This window comes from Echeneis naucrates, chromosome 7, assembly GCF_900963305.1.
Source record: "Echeneis naucrates chromosome 7, fEcheNa1.1, whole genome shotgun sequence".
Taxonomy (NCBI): Eukaryota; Metazoa; Chordata; class Actinopteri; order Carangiformes; family Echeneidae; genus Echeneis; species Echeneis naucrates.
Window position 1 is genome coordinate 14345746 of NC_042517.1, and position 12127 is coordinate 14357872.

At 43.4% G+C, this 12127-nt stretch overlaps 1 protein-coding gene across 1 annotated transcript in view; it reads left to right on the top strand.

Annotated features, from left to right (window-relative positions):
• The first annotated feature begins 4235 nt into the window (after positions 1-4235).
• lgr6 (leucine-rich repeat containing G protein-coupled receptor 6) overlaps positions 4236-12127 on the top strand; it is a 35640-nt gene continuing 27748 nt past the window's right edge. The window contains exon 1 of the mRNA XM_029505708.1: positions 4236-4856. Coding sequence (XP_029361568.1) covers positions 4636-4856 — 221 coding nt within the window. The 5' untranslated portion in view covers positions 4236-4635. The remainder of the gene's footprint in view (positions 4857-12127) is intronic.

The window sequence follows — 12127 nt, forward strand, 5'->3', positions numbered from 1 at the left end:
CCCCCCTTTCTCTGTTGCTCTCTTTCATTCATTCCTTTCTTTTGTATTGTGAGATGCAGGGAGGAAGAGAGGGATGGGGGAAGGGATGGGAGGGAAGGGAGTGACGGAGAGAGACCTTTTGTCGGCTTTCAGGTGGTTTCACATGAAAAGCCGGCGCACACACCTAGGTTGCCGCCACTAGCGACCCACTGTGTCTCACCTGCTTCCGCTCAGTATACCTGAGTTAGCCCTCAATTGCATGTGCAGCTCAGACATGGAGACATAGGCAGATTTGTGAACACATGCATCTGTCGATGTGTACATACAGATGTGCACAAACACACACACGTTCGTACTGATGTGTCTGGATGTTAGTAGGTTAGGGAATATAGCTGAGTTGATGAGGTGGGATGAGAGTGTGTGTGTGTGTGTGTGTGTGTGTGCGCTTTGGGGGCTACTTTCTCTGTTCTTTCCCTGAAAGGACTGCAAGGAGCTCAGGTAGCTGAATGTGTGTGTGTGTGTGTGTGTGTGTTTTATTTCCAGGTACACCACAGTGAGTGCTCTCAAGTTAGTGTCAGGTGTCAGGTAGCTACTTGTCTTTGTGTCTTCAAGGCTGCCGTTGCTTGGATAGTGTTTACAGCCCAGAGAGCAGAGCGGAGAGGGGGAGGATGGGGTAGGAGAGGGGAGACAGCGCTTGCTTTGATCTGATGCAGACTGTTTGATAGCGTGTATGTGACTGGGAGTGCAAATGTGAGAATGAAAGAGAGAGAAAGTATATGAATGCATATGCGGGTGTACTTTGTTCATGTTTGAGTCAAGACAAGACTGAGCCCAAGTCATCAGAATATGGATTGACTCACTATCTGTGATGTCAGTTGTCTATTATTGACACACAGAACTTAATTATTACTGAAGTACAACATTCACCACAAAAACAAGGCTCATATCATTTGCACTCGTTGTTAGATGCATTTGTCATACAGCAGATGTATCGTAGGGCAGTTGCAAGTTCCAGCAGCTGTCAGGGGAGTGAATGTGATAAAAACACCACTTCTTTGAAGAACCGATCTGTGTGCATGCCGGCAAATGCTTGGACAGTGACATAAAGTGACAAGAAGTCAGCCTGCTATGCCACTATTTGAAGTGATTTATTTTGCTTAAAAGCAAGTTATTCCACTGATACGTGTTGACAACCGCCCAAATGACTCTGATTGTTGATGATCAACTACTAATATCATTAGTTCAGTTTGTTGACTAGTTGTGAGACTGGGTTAGCTGCTTGTTAAAACTGGTGAAAATGGTAATAATTGGGTAGAACAACCAGCAAGGACAAGAACAGTGTGAGTGGCCATGCTGAGTGGACACCTTCACCTTCTTAGGGTTGTCCTCTACCTTCAAAATAATCTCAGATTTTGAATTTCAGTTTCCATCATATTACCATGTCAGACTGTCCTGTGTTTTCTGTGTGTTTTAATACTTGAGAGAGGCAATTTGTTGGCAGTATCCAGCTTGTGACGGATATATGAGGAAAATAAAGAGATAAGCGCTGCTCTTCATTGCGCTGTCCCTCTATATCCTATTTATGATCCATCCATGTTATATTATTATTACATGATTAAATATGCCCAGTTAGGCAAACACAATATAGTTGGTTGCATTTCTAGCTAATAATGGCAGTGACCAGCCAAGTGTATGATGTCTGCCCTTGACTGGGAGCCGCCTCTGTGGTTTCTTACTTCAGCCACTTTTCTCCAGAGGGAGTGAGTACGCAATTGAGGAGTCACATATTAAGTTTTTTAAGTTATCACTCATATAACTGTGAGAAATGGGAGTTGAAAACTAGGAAGGCCTTGAGACAGTGGCTACACTATGCAGTCTAAACACGAGCCTAACCCTAACCCTTTAGATAATTACTACCTCATGGGTCTGAACACAAGAAAAAAATGTCTGGTACACAGAGTTAAGCAAGCAATAATTTTTCTATCACACATTTATCAACTATTTCATGCTTTCCCTTCTTCTCTCCAGAAGACTGAATTACATTGTCTCAGATTTAACCCTGCATACATCTATCACTGCTGTGTCAGAGCAGGTGCAATGAAAACAAATACATAACTTACTCTTCTATCAGTAAAGAGCATTTTTGTGATTGAAGGATAGTAAATATAAAGAAGAAGAGAGGGGAAGGAGCAGAGAGAGAGAAAGAGACAGGCAGGAGACCAGACATGCAGGTTTTTACAGTATGCGTGTTTTAGGGCTCCCCCGGGGCCAGACAATTAAAGAGTATTTAAAAAGATGACAGAGCTCTGTGCACAAGAAGGGGAGAGGTGGAGAGCCCAGGGAGTGGAAGAGTTTGCAGGTGCATGAAGAGCATGTGCATGTTTTGGTATATGTGCATTTATGCCCATGGGAATAATTGTGTGTGCTGTACGAGGGCGGACTGAAAGATCACATGAGGTGTACCGATGAGCCTACAAAGCTGAAGCAAGTGAAGAAGTGATGAAAAAATAAAAACAAAAAACATAAAACATCACTTTAATGGTTTTCAAACTGAAAACAGAGATAGGAAGCAACAGCTGACAAAGAGAAAGAGGAGAGAGAGAGAGATAGAGAGAGAGAGACTATGTGAAGAACGGCTCTGAAAGAGTTTTTGTGGGGCCATAACAAAGGCCCCTCAGAAAACACAGTGGCAGAGGAATGTTAATTAATTAATGAGAAACTATTCAGCCTACAGCGAATGGAGAAAGAAAGACAGAGACGAAGAGAGACGGCTACATGGACTGGCTGAAAGGATAGACTCAGCCAGGTCCAAAGACATTTATATTTGTTGCTGCAAATTTACATTTTGCATCTCTAGCCTTGGCACACGTGTGTGATTTTGTGTGCATGTTGAAAACTGTTGCTGTTGAATGAAATCATCATTTTCCAGGAACTAAGAAAACTGTTGTCCACATTGACTTCCATGCATTTCTGAGTTGATCCGGTGGGGTTTGAAAAGATTTTGTTGTTGTCAGATTTCATCAACTCATAGAAGACCATGTAATCCCACTCGTAAAAACATGAAAGTCACCAAAAGTAGAGTTTTGAGGCGTGATCAAATGCTCCCCAGATAGTATTTCTGCTGAAGTTCTCAAATGTATTGTGATCGTCAGCTGGTAGTGCTTGTAAGGGTTTCTTTTGCTGAAAAAATGATGCATTTCCTTACCTATGGCAGCTTGATACTGGTTGGTACATGCTGCGGCGAAAATGGCCTGTTTTCAACGGCAAGCCAGTTTTTCATCCTTTGATTTGTTATAATTATGGAATGCATCACTGGGCTCTTATGCAACATCCTGTACTTACAGGTGCACTGCATGTAAAGCTTAATTGTGTAACGTATGACGCAGAGTCTATGTACCCTGCTTGACTCTGACCTACACCATTCTTGTCTTGTTACTTATGGGCGCCATACAGAACCGTTGTAATTTCAATATAATTGGCTGTTGGATTAGATTATTTTCAAAATGCTGTTGAGAAATTCAGCGAGCACTGTGAAATGCAGATCGGCTTTAGCTCAATGCAGCTGACACTTCTTCACAAATCCACACTCTTCTCTCTATAGACTGCACTGTGCATGTGCAATGGAAATACACAAACTTCTTTGCGCCAGTCACTCATAATCTGTTATTTTCTATGGGTGTCCTTGCATGCGTGTTTCTGTGTGAGTGTGTGCTATCGTGACATTCCAGCAGCAGAAACCTGAGAAGGTGTGACTTACGAGACACTGGATTCAGCTCTTTCTGGGGACTGAGGGGTGCTGAAGTGTCAGAATTTCAATTTCCTAAAACCGGTCACTCCCAGTCATTCACCCTGACCCCCATCTCTGTTCCTCAGCCAAACACACTCTGCTGCCTTCATTCTCATCCTTCAGAGCTTCCCTTTTTCCACCTCCTCTCTCTTTCAACTGTAAACAATCTCAGTTCCATTCATAAGGTCCCACAAGGAGAAATCTTGTCTCATACCACTGTGCTGCATTGCCCACACCGCCCTCTCTCCCTCCCTCCCACCCTCCCCCCTTCCTCTAACTAAACACTCACTCGTTCTCTTCAGAGAGAGCTTCTGGGCAAAGTAAAACAGGAGAAAGGAAGAGAGGGAGAAAGAGAGGGAAGAGTTTGAGACTCACCGGCCCCTCCCACTTTCCGGAGATGCTCCAGCCCATCCCTAAATTGTGGGCCAATGAGGGTGGCTCATTCACAACTCATATGCAGTCCTTCTACAATAGGTAAAGAGAGAGACAGAAAGAGGAAGAGATATATTCAAGAGAGAGAGACAGAAAGGGAGAAAGAGTGACTGTATTGGGGGAGAAGGACAGTGAGAAAGAAAAGGGCAGAGTGAGAGGGAATTGGTGAAGAAGCAACAAAGTGCCCCTGGATATGAAGAGGTAACTGGCAGATAGAGCAGAGAGAGCAAGAGGCGGACCTTGTGACAGGGACAGATTTACAGTGTGGACAACCTGTACAGGAGAGGAAGGCAGTATTCAAAGGAGCAGCCAGGAAAGACAAGAAACATTGGAACTTCTTCAATTATCACAGCCAGCTCTCAAGGGAGAGGCAAAAAGAGAGCTTAACAACACAGGAAACCCCACAGGTGTAGGCACAAACAGGTGGACAGTCAGACATGTTGCTTGTACCTCTGCTTGTCTACATCGCTGGCGGAGTATGGGGATCCGCCCCTGGAGTGTGGGGATACGGATGGATCCAAGACAAACAAGGGCCCATGATGCCGCTGTGCCCGACCCCGTGCCAGTGCGAGAAAGATGGGATATTCGTTATGGTGGACTGCTCAGAGTTGGGACTATCATCTGTGCCAGCCAACCTCAGCCCTCTCACCACTTACTTGTGAGTGACACATATTTCTTTTTCAACAGGGCTGTGTTATCTTGTCCTATATCAGCTTCACCTTTCCACCTCCAGGCCTTTGACTATGTCTGTGACCCCAATCGTTGCTCTCTTTTATGCGCCTGTATGTCTATGTTATCTTGAACACTCCCACTCAATCCTCAAACCTCATCTCATTCAGTAATCGTGACAGTTTGTTTGACGAGGAGACCCAACTGCCTCATCATTCATTTGATCACGAATTTGGAAAGAGAAAAAAACCTAAAAATGTTTCATGCTGCTGAATGGTGTTTATCTTTTTAATGCAGGACCTGAATGTAGATAAAAATGGACAGGGCCAAGTGGGAACATGTGTCTTTGCTGACCACGATAGCAAAATCATTGGATCACTTTTTCAGTGTCAAGTTTCTTTCTGAGTGCCAACAGCACGAGTGAGCATGTGTGTGTGTGTGTGTGTGTGTGTGTATGTGTATTCATATACACGAATATATACACATACACACACACATATATATATATAGGGTATAGGGTATACATATATATACATATCACATATAGGATATATGAATGAAGACAACCTAAGACAATTTTAAGAGCTCAACAAATTAACAAAAGCTGTCAATTCCAGTAAAAACAATTATATTTACATATATAACCATAACCATCAACAGTACTTTAGTTGTAGAAGTCCTACATATTTGTAAGGGAAATAAGAGAAGTGTCAGATTTATATAGCGTATAAAACAGAAGATTTAAGCAGTTTCTTAGACCATCCTGTGGTTTTTGAATTGCTTCACTGTGTAAGCCTCTGAGGACAGATTAGAGACACTTATTGATAACTGATATTGAAATGATAGAAGTAGTATCCAGGAAACAGGGTATGACAGAGCAGTTGCTCAGTAGGGAATCTACAAGTATTATAGGAATGGAGGGACTGAACTCAGAGAACAGTTTACAAAGCAAACAACCTTTAAAGACATTCATAAAAGACAAGCTCTGCTTGAATGGTGGCTGACTCTTCAGCTGTGTGTTACAGCCAGATTTCAGATTTCATAATGTTCATTTTGAAAGTTAAAACACATGCCGTTTATGGTGGCGAAATATGTTCACTAACCTTGTCCAGGAATCAGTCTACCTATGAGGACATCATGCACTTGGGCCAACAGTGGGCCATGCCACACAACTAAGCCAGCATACACACACACACACACACACACACACACACACACACACACACACAGGTTTATGAATGTAGGAGGAAGAGGGTTGAACATCTCTTTCCTCCTGTTTAATAAAAACAAAGAAGACCTGAGACTCTGTAGAAATCTATAAATCAAAATGCTCCTAAATAACCCATTACAATATAACTGTTTGCATACACACACACAAACCCATAATTCCCTACAAACACAAGTGTAATTGTTCATTTCCCTTCATTACCTAAGAGTGGAACTGGACCAATTAGTGAGTTTGAGGGATGATTTAGAATAAGATAAATAAACTCAGCGATCAACCGCACACACCCACACGCACACACAGATACACACATTTGTGCAAACAAAAGAAGAAGGGAATGTTAGACGCCAGGAGAGATGCTGCAGCAAATTAAGATACTGCACACAACAGTTGCGGATTTATCTCCTTCCTCACTGATAACATTCATCAAACGTAAACAAAACAACATCACCTCACTAACCCTGCCCACATGCATATATAACCCAGAGCCCATCACAACAGGCTACAGTTTCTCATTTCATCCTGGAGTATAAAAGGTTACAACAGTGGAGAGCTTGTCCAATCCCACCAGGATCTGTCAAACCATCCAGCACGCCCTGCTGTGCTGTGGAGGCTGGATTAGCCTCCCAGCACATTCTGTAGGCTGCCGAGGTCACAGGGATTTGCTTGGGAACAGTCCACATTACAAACCACATCCACACAATGCTGTGAAAGCATATGACATCATTCATCCATGTCATCGGAGAGCTCTTCAAAGTGAGCGCAACTGTATGTGCTATGGCGACCAAGAGGGCAATCCAGGCAATGCATGATTCACTCCATTTTCTGGCGTTTATTTGAGCACTTGAACACTTCATCTTCGTATAGGTAGAAGCACTCATACACAAACAATCATACCATCACACTGAGGAGAATGCAGATGACTCTACAAAGGAATTTAACTATTTGGAGGCAAAGGTGCTTCAAGCAACTCAAAGCAAAGTGGGTAGAGATTTATGACAATAATCGTTTCTGAGGGCAACGCATGAAATGAGTTGTCATGTGAGATGCTTTGAAAGCCTTTCTGTTTGATATCAGATTAGAGAGGAAAGACACTGCCCAAGGATGTATGTCTGTATGGATGTGCGTGCATTTGTGTTGATGTGTGTTGAGTTTGAGAACACTGTGTGCTGTACGTACATAAGGGATCGCTGTTGTTTTATGTGTAGCTGCGAGCAGAGTAACTTCTAATAAAAATGACTGTACAGTGAGACAATAGGCAGGCTGTTTCGCATGAATGTTTGCTCGGAGCAATTGAAGCTGTCCCCCTTACAGACTTATACCTGTTTAATGGATATTTAATCATGACGATGATAATTAATGTGTTCATTATCTGGCTGATGTGTCAGGTACCTAGACATTTGGTTTAGATGGTTGTCAGGTGTGTAAATTTACATGTCTCAAACTTCTGTAAGTGTAAGAGGAAAAGAGTGAGTGTGTGTGTTTGAATGTGAGTCTAGGGCTGGGGTTGTGCAGCTATTAGGTGATGCTTTGTGGTAGCGGTGAGTGTGGTGAACTTCTATCGGTGTTTTGGCCGAAGCCAGGAAACCGCAGCTAGCGCATTACCAGACAGAGGAAAACCAATGAGTGTGTGTGCATGCGTGGATGTGTGTGTGTGAGAGGGACCACCCAGACTGCTGAGGGTTTTTTTTTCTAGCCGATGGAGATGAAGCAAGAAAAATAGGAGGGAAGATGATGAAAAGGGATTAAAAACTGACAAGGAAAAAGGTGAGGATTGGAAATTGGGAACAGAAGAATGTGAATCAGAAAAAACACACACATACTGTACATACAGATGTAGGACACAACATCCTGCCTCTCTGTGGGGTGGCTGTGACTGTAACAGTCGTGTGCGTGTCATCTAGCCATTATGTTGATGGAATGATTCCTATCATGTGCGACTGGGGGTCATGCTGTAAACATCATGTCCAAGAGAAACACACACAAAAAGAAGAAAAAGAAATCAAGAGGAATGGAGGGGGAGGAGGACTGGAGGGACAAAAATGAACAAAAATAAAATAACTGCAGAGAAAAAGTGTGTGGGCGTGTTTGTGTGTGTGTGTGTGTACTGTCATCAGAGGGTCTTCTATACAGCAGCTATCAGCTCCAGCATCAGTGTCTTGGCTCCAGGCGTCTATAGTTGGCCTCAGTCTCAACTACACTCCCCTCCCTCCCTCCCTCCCTCTCTCTCCCTCCCTCTCTCTCTCTCCCTCCCTCTCTCTCCCTCTCTCGATCCTTTTCCCTCTCCTATCCTCATTTCCTCACCTGTTTCCTCTGGCCTCCTTCAGTTAGAAGAAGAATCCAGACATTAAGTGCTTAAGTATGTATGTGTCTGTGATTTTAGAGCAGGTGTTGAAACTGGTCACGGCGCTCCAAGCACAAATGTGAAATCCCTGATGTGCAATGTGCGCCATTCAAAAGGAGTACATATTGCTCAGGGCATCATGCTGAGTAAAGAGTAAAGAGTGTGTCCTACAGTCAAAAACAGTTATGTGTATGCATATGCACGCGTGTGCGTGCATTGGCGGGGGGATTCTTTGGCTAAAAGCCAACAATCTGTCAACTTTAAAGGAGAGTTACACACCCCAGATTTTACAGAGGAAGAACACAGTGACGCAGCTGATCACAGTTGCTAATACAGTTTCCAGATTTTTGTTAATATTTTTGATCCATTCTTTCTTTTCTTTCTTACTTTGTCAATGCCTTAGCTCTTGCCTGCATTCCCTGGAGGCAGTATGGTGACCACCAGCAGTAAAAGCCACTTCCACCTGCAACAAAAGTGATGTTTATGCCACAGGGGTGTTGGAGAAAAGGGATAAGCAGTTAACGTTGGAGAGTTCTGTGGTTTGTGGTTTCCTGAGACCATCCTGGGAGGCTTTTAAATGTCGCTCAGGGACAGACGGCAGGTAGGCAGGTAGAGGACAACAATGGAAACAATGGCAATTCCCTCAGGAGCAGCAGCCAGAGAAGACACAGAGGCCATAGTGTTACTCTACCGCTCCATATCCTGTCCTTTAGAAAAAAGCAGAATGCAATCGTGACATAAGATCTTGAGGGGAGCTAGGGTGGAGGAGGTGGAGATCTGGAAGTAAAGTTGAGTATGTCTTTGGACTGTTTGTCACAAGCCTACATGGACTGAACACACAACAGTGGTTACCAATGCTTAGTGACCGAAAATGAGAATCTGATGTTTCGTGTGACATCAGTGTGACGCAAGTGTGAGACGGAGGCTAGGAATGTGCTCTCTGACGTGTGGATGAGGGGTGAAGAGCAGCTTCTTCTAACTGAGACGATTCAAAATGCCTGCATGGCCCAGATTCCTATTCAGCCCCTTTCCAACCGTGGGAATCCATGGGAATGTACGTGTGTGTGTGTGTGTGTGTGTGTGTGTGTGCGCATCTGAATGCACGAGTGTGCATGATTTTGTAGTGTGCAAGTGCAGTAGCCTTCTCTTTTACACTACAGAGAAGGCATTGTCCTTTGCCTGGCCATGCCATGACAACTGTCCCCAAATGGCTGAATGCATACATGAATATGTGTACATCTATACACGTGCACCATCAACCCCTGCAAGGTATCTTTTTTTTTTTTTTTTTTTTTTTTTTCAGTAGTGCATACCTATGGAACCATCCATGGAACAATTTATTTCATGTTACACTTGATTTTCACAAAGAAAATATGACATTTTCTTAAAAGGAAAAGTTTGGTTTCAACCAAATTAAAAATTTTGTCTCTACACATCTTTAAAAAACTGAACAAAAATGTTCAATATTTTGCTTCATACGCTGCTTACAGCAGTGTGCAGGACACAGGATCCTGATTACGGTTCTAATTTTATATCAGGGTCCCATTAAGGTCATACTAAAAACATACATACTAAAAAGCGGAAAAAAGTCAGCTGCTGATTTGGTAAAAAAAAAAATTCTTTTTCTTTAAAAGTTTTATCATTCAAATCAATCCAACAATATACAAGAACAATCAGCTCTGTGCATAAATGTGAATGTTTGTATGAGTATTGAAAGCAAAGTTACGTGTGTGAGCTCCCTCTGTGTCTCAACATGGGTCTGTCTGTCTCTGCCTTCATATCTGTGTGATCGCTGGCCAGGCTTGCAAAGTAAAGTGTCTCATGTAGGGCTGGCAGTGTGCAGGTGATGACTAGTAAGAGCTAATGATACTTAATGCTCTTCCAACAGTGAGCACACACTTTTTCTCTCTCTTTCTCACACACAAACACACCTATACAACCACAAGACCCACATGTTCACATGACACACAGGAGAAACATGGTATGATGAATGTATGTACCACATCCGTACTTGAACACAAACACATACTGACTTAATGATGGTTAATGCCGGATCCAATCTCCCTGTGCAGCATCAAAGCATCGCACAGAGCTGTGCTGATGCAGCAATGCTACTGGGGATTAGGATGGGAGAATAAGAGGAGTTAGCTAACGGGAACAAAGGGGCAATCGCAGACACACTTCAATGTCACACACATGTGCACACACCTCAGGGCACAGATGATAAAGACAGACACATGTGCACATGCACACGCGCGCGCACACACGCACGCACGCACGCACGCACACACACACACACGCATGAGTTGCATAGCTAAATGCCAAATGTGGGTAACGGCACAGGAATGTGCAAATGTGCAGGAAATGGAACATGGGATGGACAAAACAGAAGGTAAAGAGATGAATGAAGGAGGGAGAGGAAGAATGATGAAATCTTTTTCAGAAGTCTTAATTTTGGAGTTTGACTGATCTAAATGCAGGAACAGCAGATCAGGTCACTCTGATGGCATAAGGCAATAGTTTCACTTCTTGCTGCAATTTTGGGCTTCACAGGTGTAATTTCCATCTGCTGTGAAGAGAGGCTGGAGGGAATTCGGCCACTGCAGAGCTTCAGCAACTGCAGCCAGGCTTACTCATGTCTCTATTACATGTCTGAGAAGGAGCAAAAGAGGAAATCTGGACTTTTTACATGCATGGCAAAGGGCCAAACTAAATCTCTTTAAACCAACAGCAGCCACATGTCCTCATTGGTATGGGGTAAGATTTCAGTGAGTGCAGATCAGAGATCAGTTCTAGATGTTATCTGTGGGTACAGTTAAATATATGGAGCAGATGAGCTGATCACAGATCTGTGAGTGTGGCAGTTAAGGTGGAGTGAGCCAGGAGTGGATTTAAGCATTTTTATAACTAGATCCAGTGTCCTCCTGTTTCTGCCATTCAATGAAATTAAGTCATAACTGAGCCTGACACTAATACTCATCAGGTTTCATTTACTGTTGTACCCACTGCTTAGAATCTGCCTTGAATCAGTGTGCAGCAAAAAGAAAAAAATAAAAATAAAAATAAAAATCTGTAAGAGATACCTTTTCAGGATGTGTGGAAAAGTGGTCACATCAGCAGCATGCATGTGTCCTGTATCCATGAAACATTGCTTTTATGTGGTATGGATTGAAGCTTCAACTTAAAGAAAGGAAACAAGAACTGTTCTTTAGTCATGTACCAAACATGTGACACACAACGTAGACATGCCAAACAACAGACCAGTTGACTATGGGCGGCACTATGAATGCCTTTCTGCCTTCCAAATCTGTGTCCTACACACAACAGCTGCCTGTCATTGCTGTCCACATGTTGCAGTAGTAGTAGGTTGTGTAGCGCCGACTGTTCCAACACTTCCTGTTCCATTACTGAAGTGCTTGACCTTTCACCCCCCTCCCCTCTTGTTCATGACAGAGTGTGTGTGGGAGGACAAGGAATGGACATAAAGTGTGTACATGCACGTGTGTATGTGTGTGTGCGGTACACCAGGGTATGAATAAGTCCCAGAGGGCATGAATATGTTTCCCATGACATGGCCTCAGACTAAACAGCCGCTCTCTCCACCCAGACATCCGCCTGTCATTCTCCGCTAAACCACAGCAAGCGGAAAAGGGCACTAAACATGGGAACTCAGAAACACAGACACTTCTTC